We start from the raw sequence: 19,589 nt of genomic DNA, 5'->3' as shown, positions 1-19,589 counted from the left end.
CGGCGCCTTTAAGAGAACGGGGGGCGGGGCCTCTACGGAGGGGGCGTGGCCTCTGGGGAAGGGGCGGGGCTTTGCTGATGACGTGTCGGGGGCGTGGCGGAAGTGCGGCCGGAACGGGGTCTGTCTGTCCGTCTGTCTGTCCGCGGTACCGGGGCTCGGTCGGTCTGTCTGTCCGGTGGGGAGGGGGATCAGGGGGCTCTGTCTGTGTGTCCGGGGGCGGTTTGTCTGTCCGAGGGTGGGGTTTGTCTGTCTGTCTGTCCGTCCAAAGGAGGGCTCTGTCCGTCTGTCTGTCCGTCCAAAGGGCGAGGGGGGGGAGCCCGTCAGTCCGGGGGGAGGGGAGTCGGTCTGTCTGGCGGGGGGGGGGCAGCACAGGAGATCTGTGTGTCTGTTTGGGGGGGCAGGTGTCTGTCTGTCTGTCTGTCTGTCCGGGGGGAAGGTGGAGGGAGTTCTGTTTGCCCACCCGGGGGCTCCGCCTGCTGCGGGCGGTCTGTCCGTCTGTCCAAAGGGGCAGCACAGGGGGTCAGTCCGTCTTTGGGGGGGCGGGATAGAAAAGGGGGTGCGTCTGTCTGTCTGTCTGTCTGTCCATCCGTCCCTCCCTCACCGTCCCCTCTCTCCAGCCCCTCCCCCATGAGCCCCCCCCGGGATGAGCGCCAAGGCCAAGCGGGTGCTGCCCACCCGCCCTGAGCCCCCCAGCGCGGAGCAGATCCTGGCGGACGTGCGGGGCACGGAGCCCACCGACCCCGTGTTCGTCCTGCCCGCCGAGCCCCCCCCGGAGCCCGGGCCCGCCCCAGGTGAGCCCTGCTGGGGGATGGGGGGATTGGGGACCCCCTTCAACCCCACTGAGCCCCCCCCGGAGCCCGGGCCCGCCCCAGGTGAGCCCTGCTGGGGGATTGGGGACTTGGGGATCCCCCTGAGCCCCGCTGAGCCCCCCAGGAGCGGGGCCGAGCTCCAGGTGAGCCCTGCTGGGGGATTGGGGACCCCCCTGAGCCCGGCCCCACCCCAGGTGAGCCCCGCTGGGGGATTGGGGGGGGCTGGGGACCCCCTTCAACCCCACTGAGCCCCCCCAGGAGCGGGGCCGGGCTCCAGGTGAGCCCCGCTGGGGGATCGGGGGGCTGGGGAGCCCCCTGAGCCCGGCCCCACCCCAGGTGAGCCTCCGCTGGGGTATGGGGGACTTGGGGACCCCCCTGAGCCCCGCTGAGCCCCCCCTGGGCCCGGCCCCGCCCCAGGTGAGCCCCACTGGGGGATGGGGGGCTGGGGACCCCCCTGAGCCCCACTGAACCCCCCCAGGAGCGGGGCCGGGCTCCAGGTGTGCCCCGCTAGGGGATCGGGGGGTTTGGGGACCCCCCGAACCCCCCCAGGAGCGGGGCTGGGCTCCAGGTGAGCCCCGCTGGGGGATCGGGGGTGCGTCCCCCCCTGAGACCCCCCCATAACCCGGCCCCGCCCCAGGTGAGCCCCGCTGGGGGATGGGGGGCTGGGGGACTCCTCTGAGCCCGGCCCTGCTCCAGGTGAGCCCCGCTGGGGATCGGGGCCCTGGCCCCCCCCCAGCCCCCCTGAGCCCCGCTGTGCCCGCCAGGCGGCCCCGAGGCCGAGCCCGAGGAGCGGGAGCGGCTGTACCGGCAGATCCGCTCCTACGTGGGGATGAACCAGCGGCTGCAGGAGGCCCGGGAGCAGCTCCGGGAGCGGCGCCGGGAGCTGCAGAGCGCCGGGGAGGCGCTGGAGGCCGGCATCGCCCACATGAGGCAGAAAGCCTTCTGAGGACCGCGTGGGACGCGCCTCGCTGTGTTTTCACATTCCCAAAAACCTCTGGAAGATCCGGATTTGCCACCCCAGGCCAGCACGGTGACACTTTCCTGGTGCTGGGACAAAGCCCTGCACCCCTCCTTGTGCCCCCAAAGCGGCTGCCATGTCCCCCGGGGGTGGCACGGCCTCTCCTCCCTACGACTTCTCCCTGTGGTACCTCCCCGAGGACGAGCCCGCCGCCTCCCGCATCGCCCAGCGCCTCAGGCAGGAGGGGTTCCGGGGCTTCACCGAGCACCAGGACCGAGTGGCCGGGACGTCCCTCATCCTGACGGCCCTGGAGGCCATCGAGGCCAGCAGAGTGGCCATCCTGCTGCTCTCGGCCCGCTCCATCGGTGACCCGTGGTGCCAGCGCGTGTGCCAGTGGAGCCTGTTCTGTCACATCCACCAGCGCGGCCCCAGGGTGGTCCCGGTGTGCCTGGGGGTCACCAGAGAGCAGGTTCCCCCTGTCCTGAGGCACCTGGTGCTGCTGGAATATCAGAACGAGTTGTTTTTCCAGCGGCTCCTGAACTGCCTGAGGTCCCGCCCGGGGAGAGGGGCCGGGCGGGTCCCCCCCCAAAGGAACCTGAGGGACCCCCAGGGTGGGGCTGGGTCAGGCCCCACGGTGTGAAAAACTGTCCTGCTTTGCTAATAAAGGTGGTGGGAATGGGTCACCCAGCGCTCTGGGCTGTCACAAATCTCATAAACCTCCTAAACCCCCATTTTTTGGAGGGAGCTGCAGCACCTGCAGCTCCTGTCTGCAAAGCTGAGGGGCCGTGGGCGTTCCCCACCCCCAGAGGTGTCACCTTGTGGGTGCTTCTTCCCCTTCCTGCCCCCCTGAGCGGGCTCCGTGCCTTCCTGCCCGCCGCTCTCACTCCCCACCGGGGGCTCCTGCAGTTCAGCAGCGCCGGGGGCGGCGGAGGGGCGGGATGGGCCCGAGGGGCTGGGGCTGCCTGGGGCCGCTGCTGCTGCTGCTGCCGCTCCTTCGGGCCGAGCACCGGGGCCGCGGGGCCGGCGTGGCCACAGCGGGCTCGGAGTCCCTGCCCGGGGCTGGCGGGGACAGGAGCCGGCTCCATCCATCCTCCATCATCGGGGGAGGCGAGGCCAAGCCGCACTCCCGGCCCTACATGGTGTCCCTGCAGGTCGGGGGGCTTCACCGCTGCGGGGCGGCGCTGCTGGACAAGCGCTGGGTGCTCACGGCCGCGCACTGCCAGCCCGAGGGGTGAGTGCGGTGCCCGGGGGAGGGACGGGGCTCCGGGCCACCGGCCCCGGGCTGACACCGCTCCCGGGTCACCGGCCCCGGGCTGACACCGCTCCCGGGCCACCGGCCCCGGGCTCACTCCGCTCCCGGGGGCCGCAGGTCCTGGGACAAGGCGCTGCTGGTGCTGGGGCTGCACAACCGGCAGCGTCCCGAGGCCGGAGCGCAGAAATTCGCCGTCCGAGCTGCCTGTCCCCACCCCGGATACAACCGAAAGACGATGGATAACGACCTGCTGCTGCTCCAGGTGAGGCTCGGGCGGCCCCGGGGCGGCGGCGGGGCCGGGACGGGATGGGATGGGATGGGATGGGATGGGATGGGATGGGATGGGATGGGATGGGGATGGGATGGGATGGGATGGGATGGGGATGGGATGGGGATGGGATGGGATGGGATGGGATGGGATGGGATGGGATGGGATGGGATGGGACGGGATGGGACGGGATGGGATGGGATGTTCGCACGGTGCCGGTGCAGCTGCGCTCGCAGCTGGGGAGAGCGGCTCGGTGACATTTCCGCTTCTCACCCCCAAGAGACACCTCTGGTGACACCTCTGGGTGTCATCCCTCCGCTCCCAGGGGCGCTGCACCCGCTCGGGGCTGCTCCCCTTCCACCCGCGGCGTGGGGGGCTCGTCCTCAGCCCCCCATCCCCGGCATGGGGGTGCTCCCTCTGGACCCCTCCCCTGCGATATTGAGGAGCTCCCTCTGGACCCCTCCCCTGCGGTACTGGGGGCTCCCCCCACCCACAGCACTGGGGTGGTCCCCTCTGAGCCCCCACCCGCGGTGTTGGGGGGCTCCCTGCCGGCCCCCCTGCCCGTGGGGAGGGGTCTGAGGCCGCCCCCCGCCCGCAGCTGGACGGGAAGGTGAAGTTGGGCAAGACACAGAAGCTGATCGGGCTGGCCAGGCGGGAGCCGAAGCCGGGGACTCGGTGCAGCCTGGCGGGCTGGGGGGTCACGGACTCCGAGGGGAAGAAACTGTCGCCCACCCTGAAAGAGCTGGAGGTGACGGTGATGGACGTGCGGATGTGCAACAACAGCCGCTTCTGGAAAGGCCAAATCGGCCCCGCCATGATCTGCTTCCAGGGGCAGGACCGCGGCTCGGCACCCGCCAAGGTGAGCACAAGGTGCCCATCCATCCCCAGCCCGGGAGGATGTTCACCTGTCCTGAGCAGGTGAGATGTTCCCTGGCCATGGTGGGGTCCCTGACACCGCTGTCACCCCGCTCAGGGTGACTCGGGGGGCCCCCTGGTGTGCGGGAAGCGCCCGGCGGTGGCCGGGGTGATGTCCTTCAGCAGCAAGAACGCCACCAACCCTTTCAAGCCGCCGGTGGCCACCTCGACCGTGAAGCACAAGAAATGGATCCAGAAAACGCTGCGGAGAGGCTGCGGATCCGGCCAGCTCAAACACACGGCACAGACCTAACAGCCCTTCCTATTTACACAGGTTGGCTTTTAATTGGGAATACTGTCCGGGGTCTGGTAAAATAACATCCTTAGTACATAGATACAGTGACGGCGAGCGGGATTGTCGGGGGTGGGCGGTGGTGCTGCCCCTCCTGGCACCCCTGCGCTCCCTGACAGCCCCCGGGAGTGCCGCTCCTGGGGATTTTCCTCCTTTCCTTCAGCCCCGGCCGCTGGTCCCTCCGTGCTGGCCGCACCCAGGGCAGGGGGGCTCCGGTGGTCACCGGGCTGTGCCCGTCCCCACCACCCCAGAGCACATCCCTGTGTATCCCCACGGCCCTGGTGTCTCCCTGGCCCCACAGTGTGTCCCCAGAGCCCCTCACTGTGTCCCCACAGCCCCCCAGGGGTGTCCCCACAGCCCTGTGTCTGTCCCTGCAGCCCCCCGTGGCACTGGGGTGGGGGACACAAAGGTCACCCCGTCCAGAGCAGGGAGTGATGGTGCAGGAGGTATCTGAGGGGTCTGGGACCACCCGGGCTGGGGGTCTCTCTGCAGCCCATCCCACTCCCAGGGGCTCAGGCACTTCCCACACACCCCAATCCCAGCCCCGGGCCCGGCTGGCAGCAGGAGGGGGCGTGTCCCCGGGGTTTTGGGGCTCGTGGGCGTAATCCAGTCCTGGATGGATCCGTCTCCACATCCACGGGGACACACCGGGATCCTCTGCTGCCCTGGGGGTGGGAGCCTGGGGGGCTCTGGGTGAAGCTGAGGGACCCCAGACCCTTTCCTGGGGGTTGGGCGTTCTGGTGCCAGCTCAGCACTGTGTCCCCTCCCAGAGCAGCCCCAGCCTGGTGACAGCACCCTGAGAGCAGCCCCTGGGGTGAGCCCATCAGGATCTAACCAGCCCTGCCCTGCATCCTTTCTGCCTGCCAGCACCTCGGACCAGCACAGGTCACCCTTCAGCAGCACAAACGGGGGTCCTGGCCCCCAGCTCCCCCTCCAAAGCCTCTCCCCTGCCTGCCTTCCCCTGTTAATAAACGAGCTGCCAGAGCTGGTGCCAGACAAGCTGGGGCGTGTGGGGTGTTCCCGGTACCGGCTGTGCTGTGTCAGCTCCTTGGGGTGTGGGATCAGGCCCCGGTCCAGCCCTGGGGGCACACGGGGACACGGCCCCGCCTCAGCCTGTCCCTGGATGTCCATCAGTAGAGGAGATGGTCCATGGGAACCACCCCAGCTCGGGGTGCCAGACCCAGACCATCCCCAGTCCTGCCCAGTCCTCGGGAATTGTGATGCTCCAGCACAGCGAGACCCAGCCGGGGCCAGCAGCGGCCTGGGGTGACTCTGCTCCCCCTCTGTCCCACATCCCCACGTGTGTCCCCAGCCCGGCCCTGCCCAGCCCCCGTGGGGGCCTCAGGACCCTCCCCGGGGCACATCAAGCTTGGATCTTCTCCACCGCCTTGTCGGGCGCCGCCGTCACGGCCATGGGGCTGGGCACGTAGTTGAAGGGGGTGACCCTGGCGGCCTTGCTGGGGGAGCCGTGCCGGCTGCCGGGGAAGGTCCCGGCCGGCGCCTCGTGGCCGAAGGAGATGGGCAGGGCGGCCTTGGCGGGGCCGGGGGCCTCCCCATCGCCCGTCGCTCGGGGCTGCGCCGGCCCCTCGCGGCTCTCCAGCGTGGGGGAAGTGCTGGAGTTGGTCTTGGAGGTGGCGAAATCCTCGGTCTGCACCACGGCGTCGCTGGTCTTCCTGCAGCTCCCGGGGCTGCCGGGGGGCTCCTCGTCCCCGGCCCCCGCCAGGGGCAGCGCGGAGGAGGGCAGGGTGCTCTTGAGGATGTGCGGGATGTCCTCGTCCCGGATCCTCCTCCAGGTCCCCTTCATCATCACCACCGGGGGCTTTCCCGGGGCCGCCCCGGGCTCGTTCTGCCGCGGGGCCGCCTCGGAGCGCACGGAGGCCGGGCTGGCCGCCCGCCGCCCCACGCTGATGTTGGGCGAGGACGAGTAGCGCTTGAAGGGCTCTGCCGGGGCCGCGCTGCTCTTCACCGGCAGCCGGGACGGGCTCTCGGAGCTGGTCCGGCGGGGGGGTTTAACCCCAGGCGCGGTTTTACCGCCGGGCTGGGCTCTGGGGATGAGCGGCCGCTGCCCGGGGCTCCCCGCTTTGGCCGCCTTGAGCTCGTCGCAGCGGGAGGAGCAGAGGAACACGGCCGGGAGCGCGGCCCGGCTGCGCTGGGGGGAGCCCCGGCGGGGCAGGCCGGGGCCCGGGGCCGCCGGGGACAGCTCGGAGCGGTGCCGCAGCAGCAGGCTCGAGGATTCCTTGATGAAGGTGAGCTGGCGCAGGAAGCCGGAGCGGTCCGAGTCGCTGCCGCTGGAGCGGACCGAGGACACCCGCACCAGGTTGAGGCGGCCGCCCCCCGGAGCCCCGGGCCGGGCCTTGGAGCCGTCCACCTGCTCCTCCAGCACCGGCATGGTGCCCCGGGCCGGCAGCGCCTTCCTGCTCGGCTTCTGCATGAACGGGATGCGCACGGGCGATTTCTGCGTCTTGGACTGCCGGGGGGCCGGGGATCTGGGGGCCGGGGATCTGGGGGCCGGGGACTTGGGGGCCGGGGATTTGGGGGCCGGGGCTCTGCCCGGGGGGCCCGGCGGGGAGGAGGAGCCGCTGGCTTTGCCCGTGGCCGCCTTGGTGACCTGTGAAGGCGACGGCAGCTTCTTGGGGGCGTGCTGGGAGGGCGTGGAGGTGCGGGACGAGCCCGAGGAGGGCGGCCCCTTGCCCATGCGGGCGGGCGGGGTGGTGCTCCTCTTGGGCAGCGCCAGCTCCCCGGCCTCGGGCGCTCTGCCCAGGCGGTGCAGGCTGCGGGAGCGCTGCTGGCTCAGGGACAGGCTCTTGGCCGGGGGCGCCTCGGCCTTGCCCGCGGGGCTTTTCTTGGGCGTGGCCCGCGGGCTGGGGGCGTCCTTGGCCAGGCTGGGCATGTAGATGACGGTCCTGCCGCGGAACACCACGGGCAGGTTGGGCACGGCCTTGGCGGGCGCGGGGCTCCGCTCGGGCCTGGGGCTGGCGCGTTCGACGGGGCGGGCACCGGGTTCTTTCCGCTCCGGGCGGGCCTGGCTGCGCTCCCTCCTCGCCGGGGCCCTGCCGGGAGCGCTGCCGGGCCGCTGCTTGTCCTGCCGGCCCAGCGAGAGCTGCAGCGTGGAGCCCACCGAGAGCCCCGACACGAAGGACAGGATGGAGTCGGACTCGGAGGAAGGCTCCCGGGACAGCGAGGCGGCGGCCTGGTGCAGCCAGCTGACGATGGAGTTGGCTCCCTCCTGGATGGCCTGCCACTCCACGCTGTCCAGGTCCGAGCCGCGGTCGGAGCCGGGCTCCTCCTCGGGGCGATGCCGGCTCTCGGTTTTCCTCTCCCTCCCTCCGGCCCCCGCCGGTTTCTGTTTCCTCTCCACCGCCCTGCGGCGAGCCGCGGGCCGCCGCCGCTTGGGCATGGCCGAGCCGATGCATTTCTGCAGCAGATCATCCTCCGAATTGAGGCTGGGGGAGCTGGGCGAGCCCCCCTGCGGCTGCCCGTGCCCCCCCGGCCGCGGCCAGGCGGCCTTGCCGCAGGGCTGGCCCCGCTCCTCGCCCTCGGACAGGTTGGCATCGCTCAGGGAGCTCATGGACGAGCTCAGCGAGTAGCACGGCGGCGTCTCGTCGGCGATCAGGTTGTTTTGAGGCTTTGTCTTGGCCGGGCGGGGAGCGGGCTCGGGGTCCTTGCTGGGGCCAGAGCCCCCCCAGCGCTGGGCTCTGCTGTCCCCGCCCGGCTCGTCCAGCTCCGGCTCGTAGAAGCAATAAACGGCCTCCTCGGTGGGGGTGGTGTGGCACAGCGACTGGAACATCACCCCGTCCTCCAGAGCGTCCTCCTTCCGGCCGGGGGCCCCGCTGGCCCTGCCCGCGCCCATCTCCGGGCCGGCCGAGCCCTTGGGGAGGGTCTGGCTCCTCCTGCCCTCCCCGCGGCCCGGGCCCGCTCTGCCCTTCCCGGCGGGGCCCAGGCGGGCGGGGGCCGAGCTGCCCGAGGCGGCTCTGCGGGCCGGGATGGGCCCGGGCTCGGGGCGCCGCTGGGGCCGGCCGTGCTCGCCCTCCTCTCCCGCCGGGTACCGCAGGGTCTCGTCGCTCAGCGAGGCCGCGCTGGAGAAATTCCCGGGGGTCCCGTCGGCGGAATCGGTGAAAGAATCGTCGTCCTTGAAGAGGTCGCGGGCGGTGGGCCGGAGGTGCCTGGCGGGGTGGGCGTGTGCCGGCACCAGCATGTACACGGGGACGGGCAGGGCCTTCCTGCCCTGCGGGTGCAGCACCTGCCCCGACAGCAGCGACGTCTTGACCTTGCGGAAGCGGGAGGGCATGGCCGAGCTGATGCACTCCTTCAGGATCTCGATGTCGTCGTCGTCGGGGGGCTCGGGCCGCTCCGCCCTCCGCCGGCCCTCCAGGAGCCGCTCCTCCCGCCGCTCCTCCCGCTTCTCGTGCGCCGCGAAGTTCAGGCTGTTCTTCTCGGGGAAGGTGGGAATGAGCTTGAGCTCCACGTCCTTCTGCACGTAGTGCTCGTGCAGGGGCAGGGCGCTCAGGCTGGAGGCGCACGAGAAGTTCTCGTTGGGTTTCTCCACCGTGAAGTAGACCATGGAGTCCAGGTCCTGGGGCAGCTGGAAGCGTTCCTTGAAGTCGGTGATCTCCATGAACTTCTTGACGTTGTTCTCCCACTGGATGTTGAACTGGCTGGTCTCTTTCTCGGGCTGGCAGCCCAGCTCGAAGAGGGGGGTCTTGCTGCGGCTGGGGGGCATGGTCTGCCCGGGGCTGTCGGGCAGCTCGCTGGGGCTGATGGTGCCGCTGATCATTTCGCTGCACGGGTCGCTCTGGATGGAGCTGGCGATGGAGGGGCTCTCGAAGCTGCCCAGGGAGCTGACGGAGCTGCAGCGGCTCATCACCAGCGGCGTCTCCTGGATGTAATTCTCCGAGGAGCTGGAGGGCGTCAGGTCCTCCTGGCGCGAGGGCGAGGCCTCCCGCAGGAAAACCTTGTCCCGCTTGGGGAAGGGGATGGTGATGGGCTGGGAGATCCCCGCGGGCGTGGTGGGACCAGCATCCACCGCCTTCTCCTTCTCCTGCCTCCCGTCCTCCCCTTCTGCCTCCCCTTCCTCCATCTCCAGGATCTCCAGGGAGGAGTCGCTATCCAGGTCGTTCTCGCTGTGGCTCTGCCCGTCCAGCACGTTGTCTGCCGAGGACAGGGAGGACAGGGAGCTGCAGCGGGAGAAGCAGATTGGGGTGTCCTCCACCGAGTATTTCTGCACCGACTCCTGCTCTGCCGAGGCCGGTGGCTGGGCCGGCAGCTTCTCCGGGATCTTGCTCAGGGGCTCGGCCGCCTGCAGCAGCGCCGGGGGGAGCCAGGCTTGCTTCCTGCCCAGGAGGGAGGGCTGGTGGCCGGCGGCCGTGCTGCTCTTGGCCAGGGCCTCAAGCATGGGGACGTGCTGGTAGGATGGAGAGAGCTTGATGGTGCGAACATGGGGGTCGATGGGGGGCTTGGTGCCCACCTCCTTCTTCCACTCCGTCTCCTTCTCGGGCACCTTGGGGCTGGGGAAAGTCACCGCCTTCTTGGCCCGCTCGGGCAGGTCCCGCTGCTCGGGTTTGTCAGGCTCAGCCGGGTCCCGTGCAGGGGGCTCGGCCCGATCTGGTTTGCCCAGGATGCTCTTGAGGTCGAGCCGGCTGGGCCGCTTCTGGTAGCGCTGCAGCTCGTCACGATAGTCCAGGAAAGCGGCCCTGGGGCAGGGCTTCATGTGCTCCTTGGTGCAGTAACCGTCGCTGGTGCTGCCGCTGTTGAGGCTGTCGGTGGACAGGCTGGTGTAGGCCGTCTTCAGCCTCAGCAGGGTGTGAGCCCGGCCCAGGCTCTCCCTCTTGGCGAAGCCGCCGGCGTCCGACAGCCGGCAGGGCGAGCAGGACTGGGCGCGCGCCTCGTGCCCGTCCTCAGGGCCGTACTGCCAGTCCAGGCAGTGGTCCTCGGAGCTGAGGCTGAAGCTGTCGTCCGAGGAGTTGTGCATGGTGGAGATGTCCTCCACCAGCTTGTCGATCTTGGCCACCGTGCTGGAGATCTTGTTGGCCAACTTCTCGGCGGCCAGCGAGACGTCGTCCTCGGGCAGCGGCGGCTTCTTGGGCTCGGCCGCTTTCCCGCTGCCGTCCTTCTCCGGCTCTGGGCAGCGCCGCTGCGCCAGCGCCCGTGGCAGCGCCTGGCCCTGCAGGAACGAGGAGTTGAGGAACATGGAGAGCACGGAGGCGCTGGCGGTCTCCACACCCGTAGAGATGTTGGGCACCTCGTCGTCGTCGAAGCAGCCGGAGTCGGAGGCGTAGTCCTTCACCAGGCTCTCCATGTGCCGCATCGGCTTCTTGGCGCTCTGGCCCTTCAGGCTCTGCTTCTCCATGGTGTCAAAGGTCTCCGCCAGGTGTTTGGCGTCCAGCTCGGCCTCCAGCGCCTTCTGCTTGCGCATGTAGAGCGAGGGCATGCAGGAGCCCGGCGACACCACGGCCGCGTCCTTGTACTTGGGGGGCCGGTTGGTGAGGAGGTTGCGCAGCGCGGCCGCGCTGCCCATGGCGATCATCTTGTGCTTGGAGTGGATGAGGTTGCGGAGCATGCTGACGGCCCCCAGGTCCCACAGCAGCTCCTGGTCGCGGGGGCTGCGGGCAGACAGGTTCCAGAGGGTGCCGCAGGCGTTGCTGACGATGGTCAGGCTGTGCGAGCGCAGGTGCTGCAGCAGAGTCTGCAGGCAGTTGTGGTCCCGGAGCACCTGCCTGTGGGACAGAGGGGACACACCCCCGGCTGTCAGGAGGGTCCTGGAGCTCTCCCTGCCCCATTCCAGGGGTGCAAAGTGACCCCACCCCTGCCCAGCCATGACAGTGCTGTCCCTGGGGTCTGCAGTGCCCCTGATCCTCCAGCACCCTCAGCAATGGTATCTCCCAACACCATCAGTGGTGGCCAACAGGACCCCATCTCCATTCCCATCCCAGGAGACCTCCACAGCCACAGCATCCCCCAACACCACCCATGGTGCCCAAGGTCCCCCATCTCTATTCCCATCCTATCCACAGCCACAGCATCCCCCAACACCATCCATGGTGCCCAAGGTCCCCTATCTCCATCTCTCATCCTACCCACAGCCATGGCATCCCCCAACACCATCCATGGTGTCCAAGGTCCCCTATTCCCATCCTACCCACAGCCACAGAATCCCTCAATGCCATCCATGGTGTCCAAGGTCCCCTATCTCCATCCTCATCCTACCCCCAGCCACAGCATCCCCCAACACCATCCATGGTGTCCAAGGGCCCCTCATTCCCATCCTACCCCCAGCCATGGCATCTCCCAATACTATCCATGGTGCTCAAGGTCCTCCATCTCCATTTTCATCCTACCCACAGCCACAGCATCCCCCAGTGCCATCCCTGGTGGCCATGGTGTCCAGGGCCCTCCATTCCCATCCCATCCACAGCCACAGCCACAGCATCTGCCAATCCTGGGGGCTGTGGAGCCCTGGGTCCCCCATTCCCATCCTACATCCAGCCATGACATCCCCCAGTGCCATCCCTGGGGTCTGTGGTGTCCAGGGTTCCCCATTCCCATCCTACCCACAGCCACAGCATCCCCCAATGCTATCCCTGGGGTCGGTGGTGCCCAGGGTCCCTCAGGTGTGGCCCCACCCCTCACCTGTAATCCTCCCGTGTGGCCACGAGGCTGGAGACGTTCCTGAGGATGCCGCCGCCGCTCTCGATGATGGCCAGGGAGTTGCTCTGGCACTTGTAGGTGAGGGTGCTGACCAGGAAGCCCAGGGCCCCCTCCACCCCGCAGATGGCCGCCTTGTTCTCCGTGCTGTGCGCCGAGAGGTTCCACAGCGCGCTCAGGACACTCTTCAGGGTCGACTCCTGCCCGGGGAGGGGACACACAACCCCTGTCAGCCCTGTCCAGTCACCCTGTGCCCTCTGTCACCCACCTCAGGGGACACACAACCCCTGTCAGCCCTGTCCTGTCACCCTGTGCCCTCTGTCACCCACCTCAGGGGACACACAACCCCTGTCAGCCCTGTCCTGTCACTCTGTCACCCCAGAGGACACACAGCCCCATCAGGTGTGTCTGGCTATTCTGTGTCGAATGTCACCTGCCCCAGGGGAGAACACAAATCCTGTCAGCCCTGTCCACTCACCCTGTGCCCGCTGTCACCCACCCCAGAGGGACACAGAGCCCTGTCAGCTCTGCCTGGCCATTCTGTGTCCACTGTCACCCACCCCAGGGGGGTCTAGACAGCCCCATCATGTCTGTCCAGTCACCCTGTGCCTGCTGTCACCTGCCCCAGAGGGGACACCCAACTCCTCTCAGCCCTGTCAGGTCACCCTGTCCCCGCTGTCCCCGCCCCGGGCTCACCTTCCCGGCGTGCAGGGCACAGCGGGTCAGCCCGGTGACGCTGCCCACCTCCCGCAGCACCTTCTTGCTGTTGATGTCAGCGCGCCAGGAGAGGTTCCTCAGGATGCTGGAGACCACCTGGAGGGGCAGAGCGGGGTGAGAGGGTGCAGGGACTGTCCCTTCCCTGTCCCCCACCCCGGGGACCCCCAGCAGCGCCCACCTGGTGCAGCTCCTCGCTGTCGGAGCCCAGCTGAGCCACGATGGCCTCCATGCAGCCCCGGCGGGAGCACAGCGTGGCCTGAGGGAGGGATGAGGGTGGTGAGGGTGACACTGTGACCCCCCAGACCCCGCTGAGCCCCCCAAACCGCCGCCCCCCACCTTGTTGACCACGTCGCCAAAGGTGAGGTTGGTGAGGGCCATCCCCGCGTAGCGCCGCAGCGCCAGGTTCAGGGGGTCGTTGGTCATCTTGTGCATCTCATAATCCACCTGCAGCAGCTCGGCCACGGCCTGCAGCCCACCTGTGGGACGGGGCAGGGGTCGTTTTGGGGTTCCCCCACCTCCAGCACCCCGTCGGGGTGCGGTGCAGAGGGAAGGAGCCCTGGATCTCCCCGCGCTCACCCAGCTCGTTCATGGCCCGCCGGTACTCCTCGTCAAAGGACAGCTTCATGATGGCACAGGTGGCCTGGCAGATCTGCGGCTCGATGGGCACGGGCACTGCGGGGGGGGATGAGGGTCAGTCCAGTCTGTCCCCTCCCAGCCCATCCCAGCCCCTCCCAGCTCTTCCCGCCCATCCCATCCCATCCCATCCCATCCCATCCCATCCCCTCCCATCCCCTCCCAGCCCTCACCGGCGCCCTCCAGGCCCCGTCCCCCGTCCCGGCTCTGCATCTGCAGCCAGTCCCAGCAGGTCTCGGAGTAGGAGCGGATCTGCTCCAGCACATGCAGCACCCTCATCTCCTTCTTGGCCTGTCCCTCGTCGGGCTGGGAGAAGACGATGTTGTGCAGGGCGGCGTTGGCTCTCATGCGGGCGTCCTTGGCGCCCGTGGGGCTCTCGGGGGGCCCGGGCTCGCCGTCGGAGTCGTGCAGGATCTGGATGAGCAGGGGCAGGCAGCCCGACTTGCGCATGGCCAGGCAGCTCTCCTGCGAGCTGGACATGGCCAGCAGCGTGCGGGACATGTCCTCCTTGTCCCGGGTGGCCAGCATGGACAGCAGCCAGAACACCACCTCCACCTGCGGGGCACAGGGGTCACTCTCAGCCCCACCGGGGGCTCAGCCCAGCCCCCAGCCCGGCCCTCCAGGGGCTGCCCCTCACCTTGGTGTTGCCGCCCTCCTCGGGGTGGGTCGGGGGGTCCAGGCTGCCGTCCCCCTCCATGCCCGGGCCCTTCCCGCACAGCTGCACAGGAGGGGGAAGGAGTTGCTTTGAATTTTCTTGTTTTCAAGCGTTTAAATCTTTGCAGCGTGATTCTCATACATATGTGTATATAATATATATTATATATATATATATATATATATATATGTATTTTTTATTTTTTAAGACTTATCTATATAGTTTTATATAAACTATATGTATTATTTACATAAACTATATGTATTTTCATATAAACTATATGTATTTTTTAAAATTTATCTATATAGTTTTATAAAAACTATATGTATTCCCATATAAACTATATGTATTCTCATATAAACTATATGTATTTTTAAAGACTTACCTGTATAGTTTTATATAAACTATATGTATTTTCATATAGACTATATGCATTTTTAAAGACTTATCTATATAGTTTTATATAAACTATATGTATTCTCATATAAACTATATGTATTTTTAAAAATTATCTACGTGTTTGCATAGTTCTCCTCTGAGAGGAGAACTTGATTAATAGTGACCAATAAAGTCCATGAGGTCACGACCTGCTTGGCCAATCCTTGGCGTTTGTATAAAGTGTAAATAAGTTAATAAAGTCGGAAAATAAAAAAGCTTTTCGCGTGTGACCTGCTGCCGCCTGCTGCCCTCTGTGTGGGTACAAAGGCAGGTGTGGGGGGGCTGCATTGCAGGGCCCTCGCTCCCCCTGCCCGGCCCCTCCCCACGTCCCTGCCGCCCCCCGCGACCCCCGGTGGGCGCTGCCGTCAGTGCCAGGGGTGTGTTTTCAGCTAAAATCAGCCGGGATGGGGATGGGGATGGGGATGGGGATGGGGATGGGGGTGGGGGTGGGGATGGGGATGGGGATGGGATGGGGATGGGGATGGGGATGGGGATGGGGATGGGGATGGGGATGGGGATGGGGATGGGGATGGGGATGGGGATGGGGATGGGGATGGGGATGGGGATGGGATGGGATGGGATGGGGATGGGGATGGGGATGGGATGGGGATGGGGATGGGGATGGGATGGGATGGGATGGGGATGGGGATGGGGATGGGGATGGGGATGGGATGGGGATGGGATGGGGATGGGGATGGGGATGGGATGGGGATGAAGATGGGATGGGGATGGGGATGGGGATGGGATGGGATGGGGATGGGGATGGGATGGGGATGGGGATGGGGATGGGGATGGGGATGGGGATGGGGATGGGATGGGGATGGGGATGGGGATGGGGATGGGGATGGGGATGGGGATGGGGATGGGGATGGGGATGGGGATGGGATGGGGATGGGGATGGGGATGGGGATGGGGATGGGGATGGGGATGGGGATGGGGATGGGGATGGGGATGGGATGGGGATGGGGATGGGGATGGGGATGGGGATGGGATGGGGATGGGGATGGGGGTGCTGCCGCTACTGCGGGCTCAGGGGAGGGAGAGCGGGGCTGGGCGAGTGAGGGGGCTGGGGCTGAGCCTGGGGGGTGATGGAGGGGTGGGAAATGGGGGTCTGGGGGTGTCTGGGGGTGGTGGGGGCCCTGGGTGTTGGTGGGAGGGCGGTGATGGTGGGATCGTGCTGATGGCAGAGCCGTAGGTGACCTTGGGACAGTGATGATGGCAGCCTGTGACAGTGACAGGGCAGAGCTGTGGGTGACGGTGGGACAGTGGTGCTGGCAGCCCATGACCATGATTATGGTGAGGCTGAGGGTGACAGTGGGACAGTGGTGAGAGTGGCCTCTGATGGTGACAATGACAGAGCTGTGGGTGACAGTGGTGGTGGTGGGGCAGTGGGTGACAATGGGACAGTGGTGATGGCAGCCCATGACAATGACAATGACAATGGTGGGGCTGTGGGTGACACTGGGACAGTGACAATGACAGAGCTGTGGGTGACACTGGGACAGTGACAATGCCGAGGCCGTGGGTGACACTGGACCGTGCCGCTGGCACTCCAGGCGGTGAGGATGAGGATGAGGATGAGGATGACGATGGTGATGGCAGCCTGCCCGCCCCGGCGCCTCCATCGGCGGCAGATGCTGCGGGAGCCCCCGCGCCGCCCGCCCGCCGTGGCCTATTTCTGGTCTCCATGGCAACTGCCCATTTCACGGTGCCCGAGCCGCACAAAGGCCCGGCTGTGCCCATGGGGACAGCGCGGGGACAATGATGGCCCTGCTGGTCCCCTCCTCCACCCTCTGTGGGCCTGCGGGGAGCAGGGACACCCCGGCGGGGACACCCTGGGCAGGGACACCCCGACAGGGTCACCAAGGCAGGGACACCCGGGGCAGGGACACATGGGCAGGGACACTCCAGGACAGACATCCCGGCGGGGACACCCCAGCAGGGACAAGGGACACCCCGGTGGGGTCACCAAGGCAGGGACAAGGGACACCCTGGCGGGGACATCCTGGCAGGGACACCCCAGCAGGGACACCCTGGGCAGGGACACCCCGGACAGGGACAAACGGGCAGGGTCACCAAGGCAGGGACACTCCAGCAGGGACACCTCGGCAGGGACACCCTGGGCAGGGACACCCTGGTGGGGACACCCCGGCAGGGACAAGGGACACCCCGGCAGGGACACCCCGGCAGGGACACCCCGGTGGGGACACCCCGGGCAGGGTCACCAAGGCAGGGACACCCCGGGCAGGGACACCCTGGTGGGGACACCCCGGCAGGGACAAGGGACACCCCGGCAGGGACAAGGGACATTCTGGCAGGGTCACCAAGGCAGGGACACCCCGGGCAGGGACACCCTGGCACAGACACCCCGGCAGGGTCACCAAGGCAGGAACACCTCGGTGAGGACCCCCTGGCCCCTCTACCTGCGGCTCCGGCTGCTGCGCCTTGTCCTGCACCTCCATCAGCTCCTTGTCGATCTGCTCCAGCCGGGACGCCCGGATCTGGGGGGGCAGAGAGGGGCTGGGACAGGGCTGGGACCCCCCAGGAGCACAAGAAATGGGAGGGAGGGGTGTAAGTGTGCAAGGAACGGGCTGTGAGGAGCTGGTGCGAGGTGTGAGCAGCTGTGTGAGGTGCAAAGAGCTGCTGTAGGGTGTGAGGAGCTGCTGGAGGGTGCCCAGAGCTCCCTGTGAGGTGTCCAGAGTTGAGCCCCTCAGCCTGGGGGCCCCCAGAACCGGAGCAGGGGGAGTTTGGGGGTGAAGGACCCGACCTGTGCCCTCTGCACCATCTCATCGGCCGTCCCGAAGCGTTCCTCCATCAGCGAGCGGATGTGCTGAGCCTCGAACTGCAGCTGCTGCCGGATCAGATCCATCTGCATGGAGAACTGGGGGGCACAGGGGCTGCCGTGAGCGGGGTCCCCGTGGCTTTGGGGGGCACAGGGGGTGCTGTGAGCGGGGTCCCCGTGGCTTTGGGGGGCACAGGGGCTGCCGTGAGCGGGGTCCCCGTGGCTTTGGGGGGCACAGGGGGTGCTGTGAGCGGGGTCTCCGTGGCTTTGGGGGGCACAGGGGGTGCTGTGAGCGGGGCGGGGTCCCCGTGGCTTTGGGGGGCACAGGGGCTGCCGTGAGCAGGGTCCCCGTGGCTTTGGGGGGGACAGGGGTGTCCCCCACTCACCGTCTCCACATGGGGCAGCTCGTCCAGGCGCGTGGCCAGGCTCTGCAGCTGTGAGTAGTACCAGACCTTCTCCTTCTCCTCCTTCTCGATCTCCCCCAGCAGGAAACACCTGAGGAGAGGGGAGGTCAGCACAGCCCCCTGATCCCCCAGCCCCTTTTCTCCCCCAGCCCCTTTTCTCCCCCAGCCCGTCACCTCTCGCGGTCCAGCTCCTCCAGCATGCGGAACGTGGCCCTGCCCAGCTCCCCGGGGCCGTCCCGGTGCGCGGCGGGGGCGGGCGGGCTCTCCTCGGGGCCGCGCCCGCTGCTCATCACCTCCGGGGCGAACTTGAGGTTGTAGAGGCTGGTGATGTCCATCTGCAGGGCTGGGGATGGGGACAGTGTCAGGGGGGGTTTGGTGGGGTCACCCCATCCCCGCCCTGCCCGGGGACCCACCTTTGAGCTGGTCCAGCACCTCCGTCTGCCCCGAGGACACCATGACTCGGGCCTCCTGCTCCAGCTTGCCCTGGAGGTGCTTCAGGACCTCCTAAAACCGGGATGGAGCCGTGAAGGAGGGGGGGATGCGGATGGAACCCCCCATTGCGGGGTCTGTGCCCCGCCCCCGGCCGGGCCGGTCCCACCTTCATGTCCGAGGTCTCATTTTCCAGCTTGGAGAGGTGGTTGGAGTTGTCCTCCAGCTCCCGCCGGAGGTGGCTGTTCTCCTTCTTCAGCGCCTCCACCTGCCGCACCAGCTGGTCGTACGAGGCGATGGAGCCGGACATCTTCACCTCCTCCAGCGCCTGCGGGGGGTTTGGGGGTGGGCAGCACCCCGGGGGGCTCCGCAGCCCCCTCAGAGCCCCCTCAGAGCCCCCTCAGAGCCCCCCAGGACCCACCTGGGGCTGCAGCCCAGCCCTGGGACCCACCACCCGCACCCCCGAGCCCTGGAACAGCCGGTGCCCCCCAAACCCCCCCCGAGGAGCGTCCCCGGCTCAGGGTGGGGGTCCAGCGCCGCCCCCGCCCCAGGCAGGGCCCCCCCAGCCCCGCCAGCCCCCGCCTGTTCCCACCCTCGGCGGAGCTCCGCTCTGCGCTCCCTTTGTCTCGCTTTTGTCTTCTCCCGCTCCCAACCCGCTCCCGCTCCGCTCCCTCGGCTCCGGGGGCAGCCCCGGGCCCTGCACGGCCCCCCAGCCCCGCTGGGCCCCCCCAAACCCTCTGTGCCCCCGCTGTGCCCCCCAGGCCCCCCCGGCCCCCCCAAAGCTCCTCTTGCCGCAGCGCCGCCGCCCCTCGCACCTGCCGGGGATTGGGGGGGGGGACACACGGGGATGTCACACGCGGGGAGGGGACCCGGGACCCCCTGTCACCCCCCCAGAGGGTCGGGCCGGCACCGCGTGTGAGCGGGGGGAGCCGGGAATGGGGGCAATGGGGGGAAATGGGGGAAAATGGGGGACAATGGGGGCATTGGGGTTCCCTCCTCCCCTCTGCTGCCCCCACCCCACATCCCCCCACCACGGCGGGTCAGGGGGGGCAGCGATCGAGGCTCCCTCCGGCTCTGGCACCCCCAAATCTGCCCCACTGCAGCTCCCTGGGGCCCTTCTGCTTCCCTGAATGCTTTAGGGTGTCCCAGCACCCCCCGCCAGCACAGAGGCCCCACCAGGCTGTGGCAGGACCCAGCAGCCCCCCAAGGCCCCATCGATGTCCTTCACACCCCCAGGAGCCCCCCGGGCCCCTCAAATCGCTCTTGCACCCCATAATGGTGTGGGGAGACCCCAGATCCTGCCCTGTGGGTCCTGCTGTGGGGTCCCCCCTCCCCGCGCCCAGATCTGCCCGTGATTCCCAAGGGACACAAAGCCCCCCACGGTGTCAGTCCCACC

At 67.9% G+C, this 19,589-nt stretch overlaps 3 protein-coding genes across 3 annotated transcripts; 2 read left to right on the top strand and 1 right to left on the bottom strand.

The window, feature by feature from the left end:
- Positions 1-60: 60 nt before the first annotated feature.
- On the top strand, positions 61-2,450 carry LOC310920136 (UPF0449 protein C19orf25). The gene is made up of 3 exons (XM_083879913.1): positions 61-118; positions 618-791; positions 1,574-2,450. Exons 2-3 carry the CDS (start codon positions 644-646, stop codon positions 1,753-1,755), a joined length of 330 nt encoding a protein of 109 aa, XP_083736039.1. The 5' UTR covers positions 61-118; positions 618-643; the 3' UTR covers positions 1,756-2,450.
- Positions 1,904-5,738, top strand: LOC310920314 (granzyme M-like; the record flags this gene model as incomplete). The annotated part of the gene is made up of 6 exons (XM_083880188.1): positions 1,904-2,401; positions 2,772-2,998; positions 3,137-3,281; positions 3,886-4,146; positions 4,261-4,476; positions 5,265-5,738. The coding sequence occupies 5 exons, from the start codon at positions 1,904-1,906 to the stop codon at positions 4,453-4,455; spliced, it is 1,326 nt and encodes a 441-aa protein (XP_083736314.1). The 3' UTR covers positions 4,456-4,476; positions 5,265-5,738.
- A 119-nt stretch (positions 5,739-5,857) lies between these two features.
- Positions 5,858-18,518, bottom strand: APC2 (APC regulator of WNT signaling pathway 2; the record flags this gene model as incomplete). Its single annotated transcript, XM_083879819.1, has 14 exons — positions 18,363-18,518; positions 18,178-18,268; positions 17,939-18,107; positions 17,747-17,855; positions 17,346-17,459; positions 17,002-17,079; positions 14,123-14,203; positions 13,659-14,040; positions 13,429-13,524; positions 13,189-13,328; positions 13,031-13,108; positions 12,832-12,948; positions 12,121-12,335; positions 5,858-11,207 (listed from the first exon to the last, which is right to left on the bottom strand). The coding sequence occupies exons 1-14, from the start codon at positions 18,501-18,503 to the stop codon at positions 5,858-5,860; spliced, it is 7,161 nt and encodes a 2,386-aa protein (XP_083735945.1). The 5' UTR covers positions 18,504-18,518.
- Between the last annotated feature and the right edge of the window lie 1,071 nt (positions 18,519-19,589).

Source organism: Zosterops lateralis, assembly GCF_965231275.1.
Source record: "Zosterops lateralis genome assembly, chromosome: 29".
NCBI classification, from domain to species: Eukaryota; Metazoa; Chordata; class Aves; order Passeriformes; family Zosteropidae; genus Zosterops; species Zosterops lateralis.
This window is presented reverse-complemented; position numbering and strand designations above follow the sequence as displayed.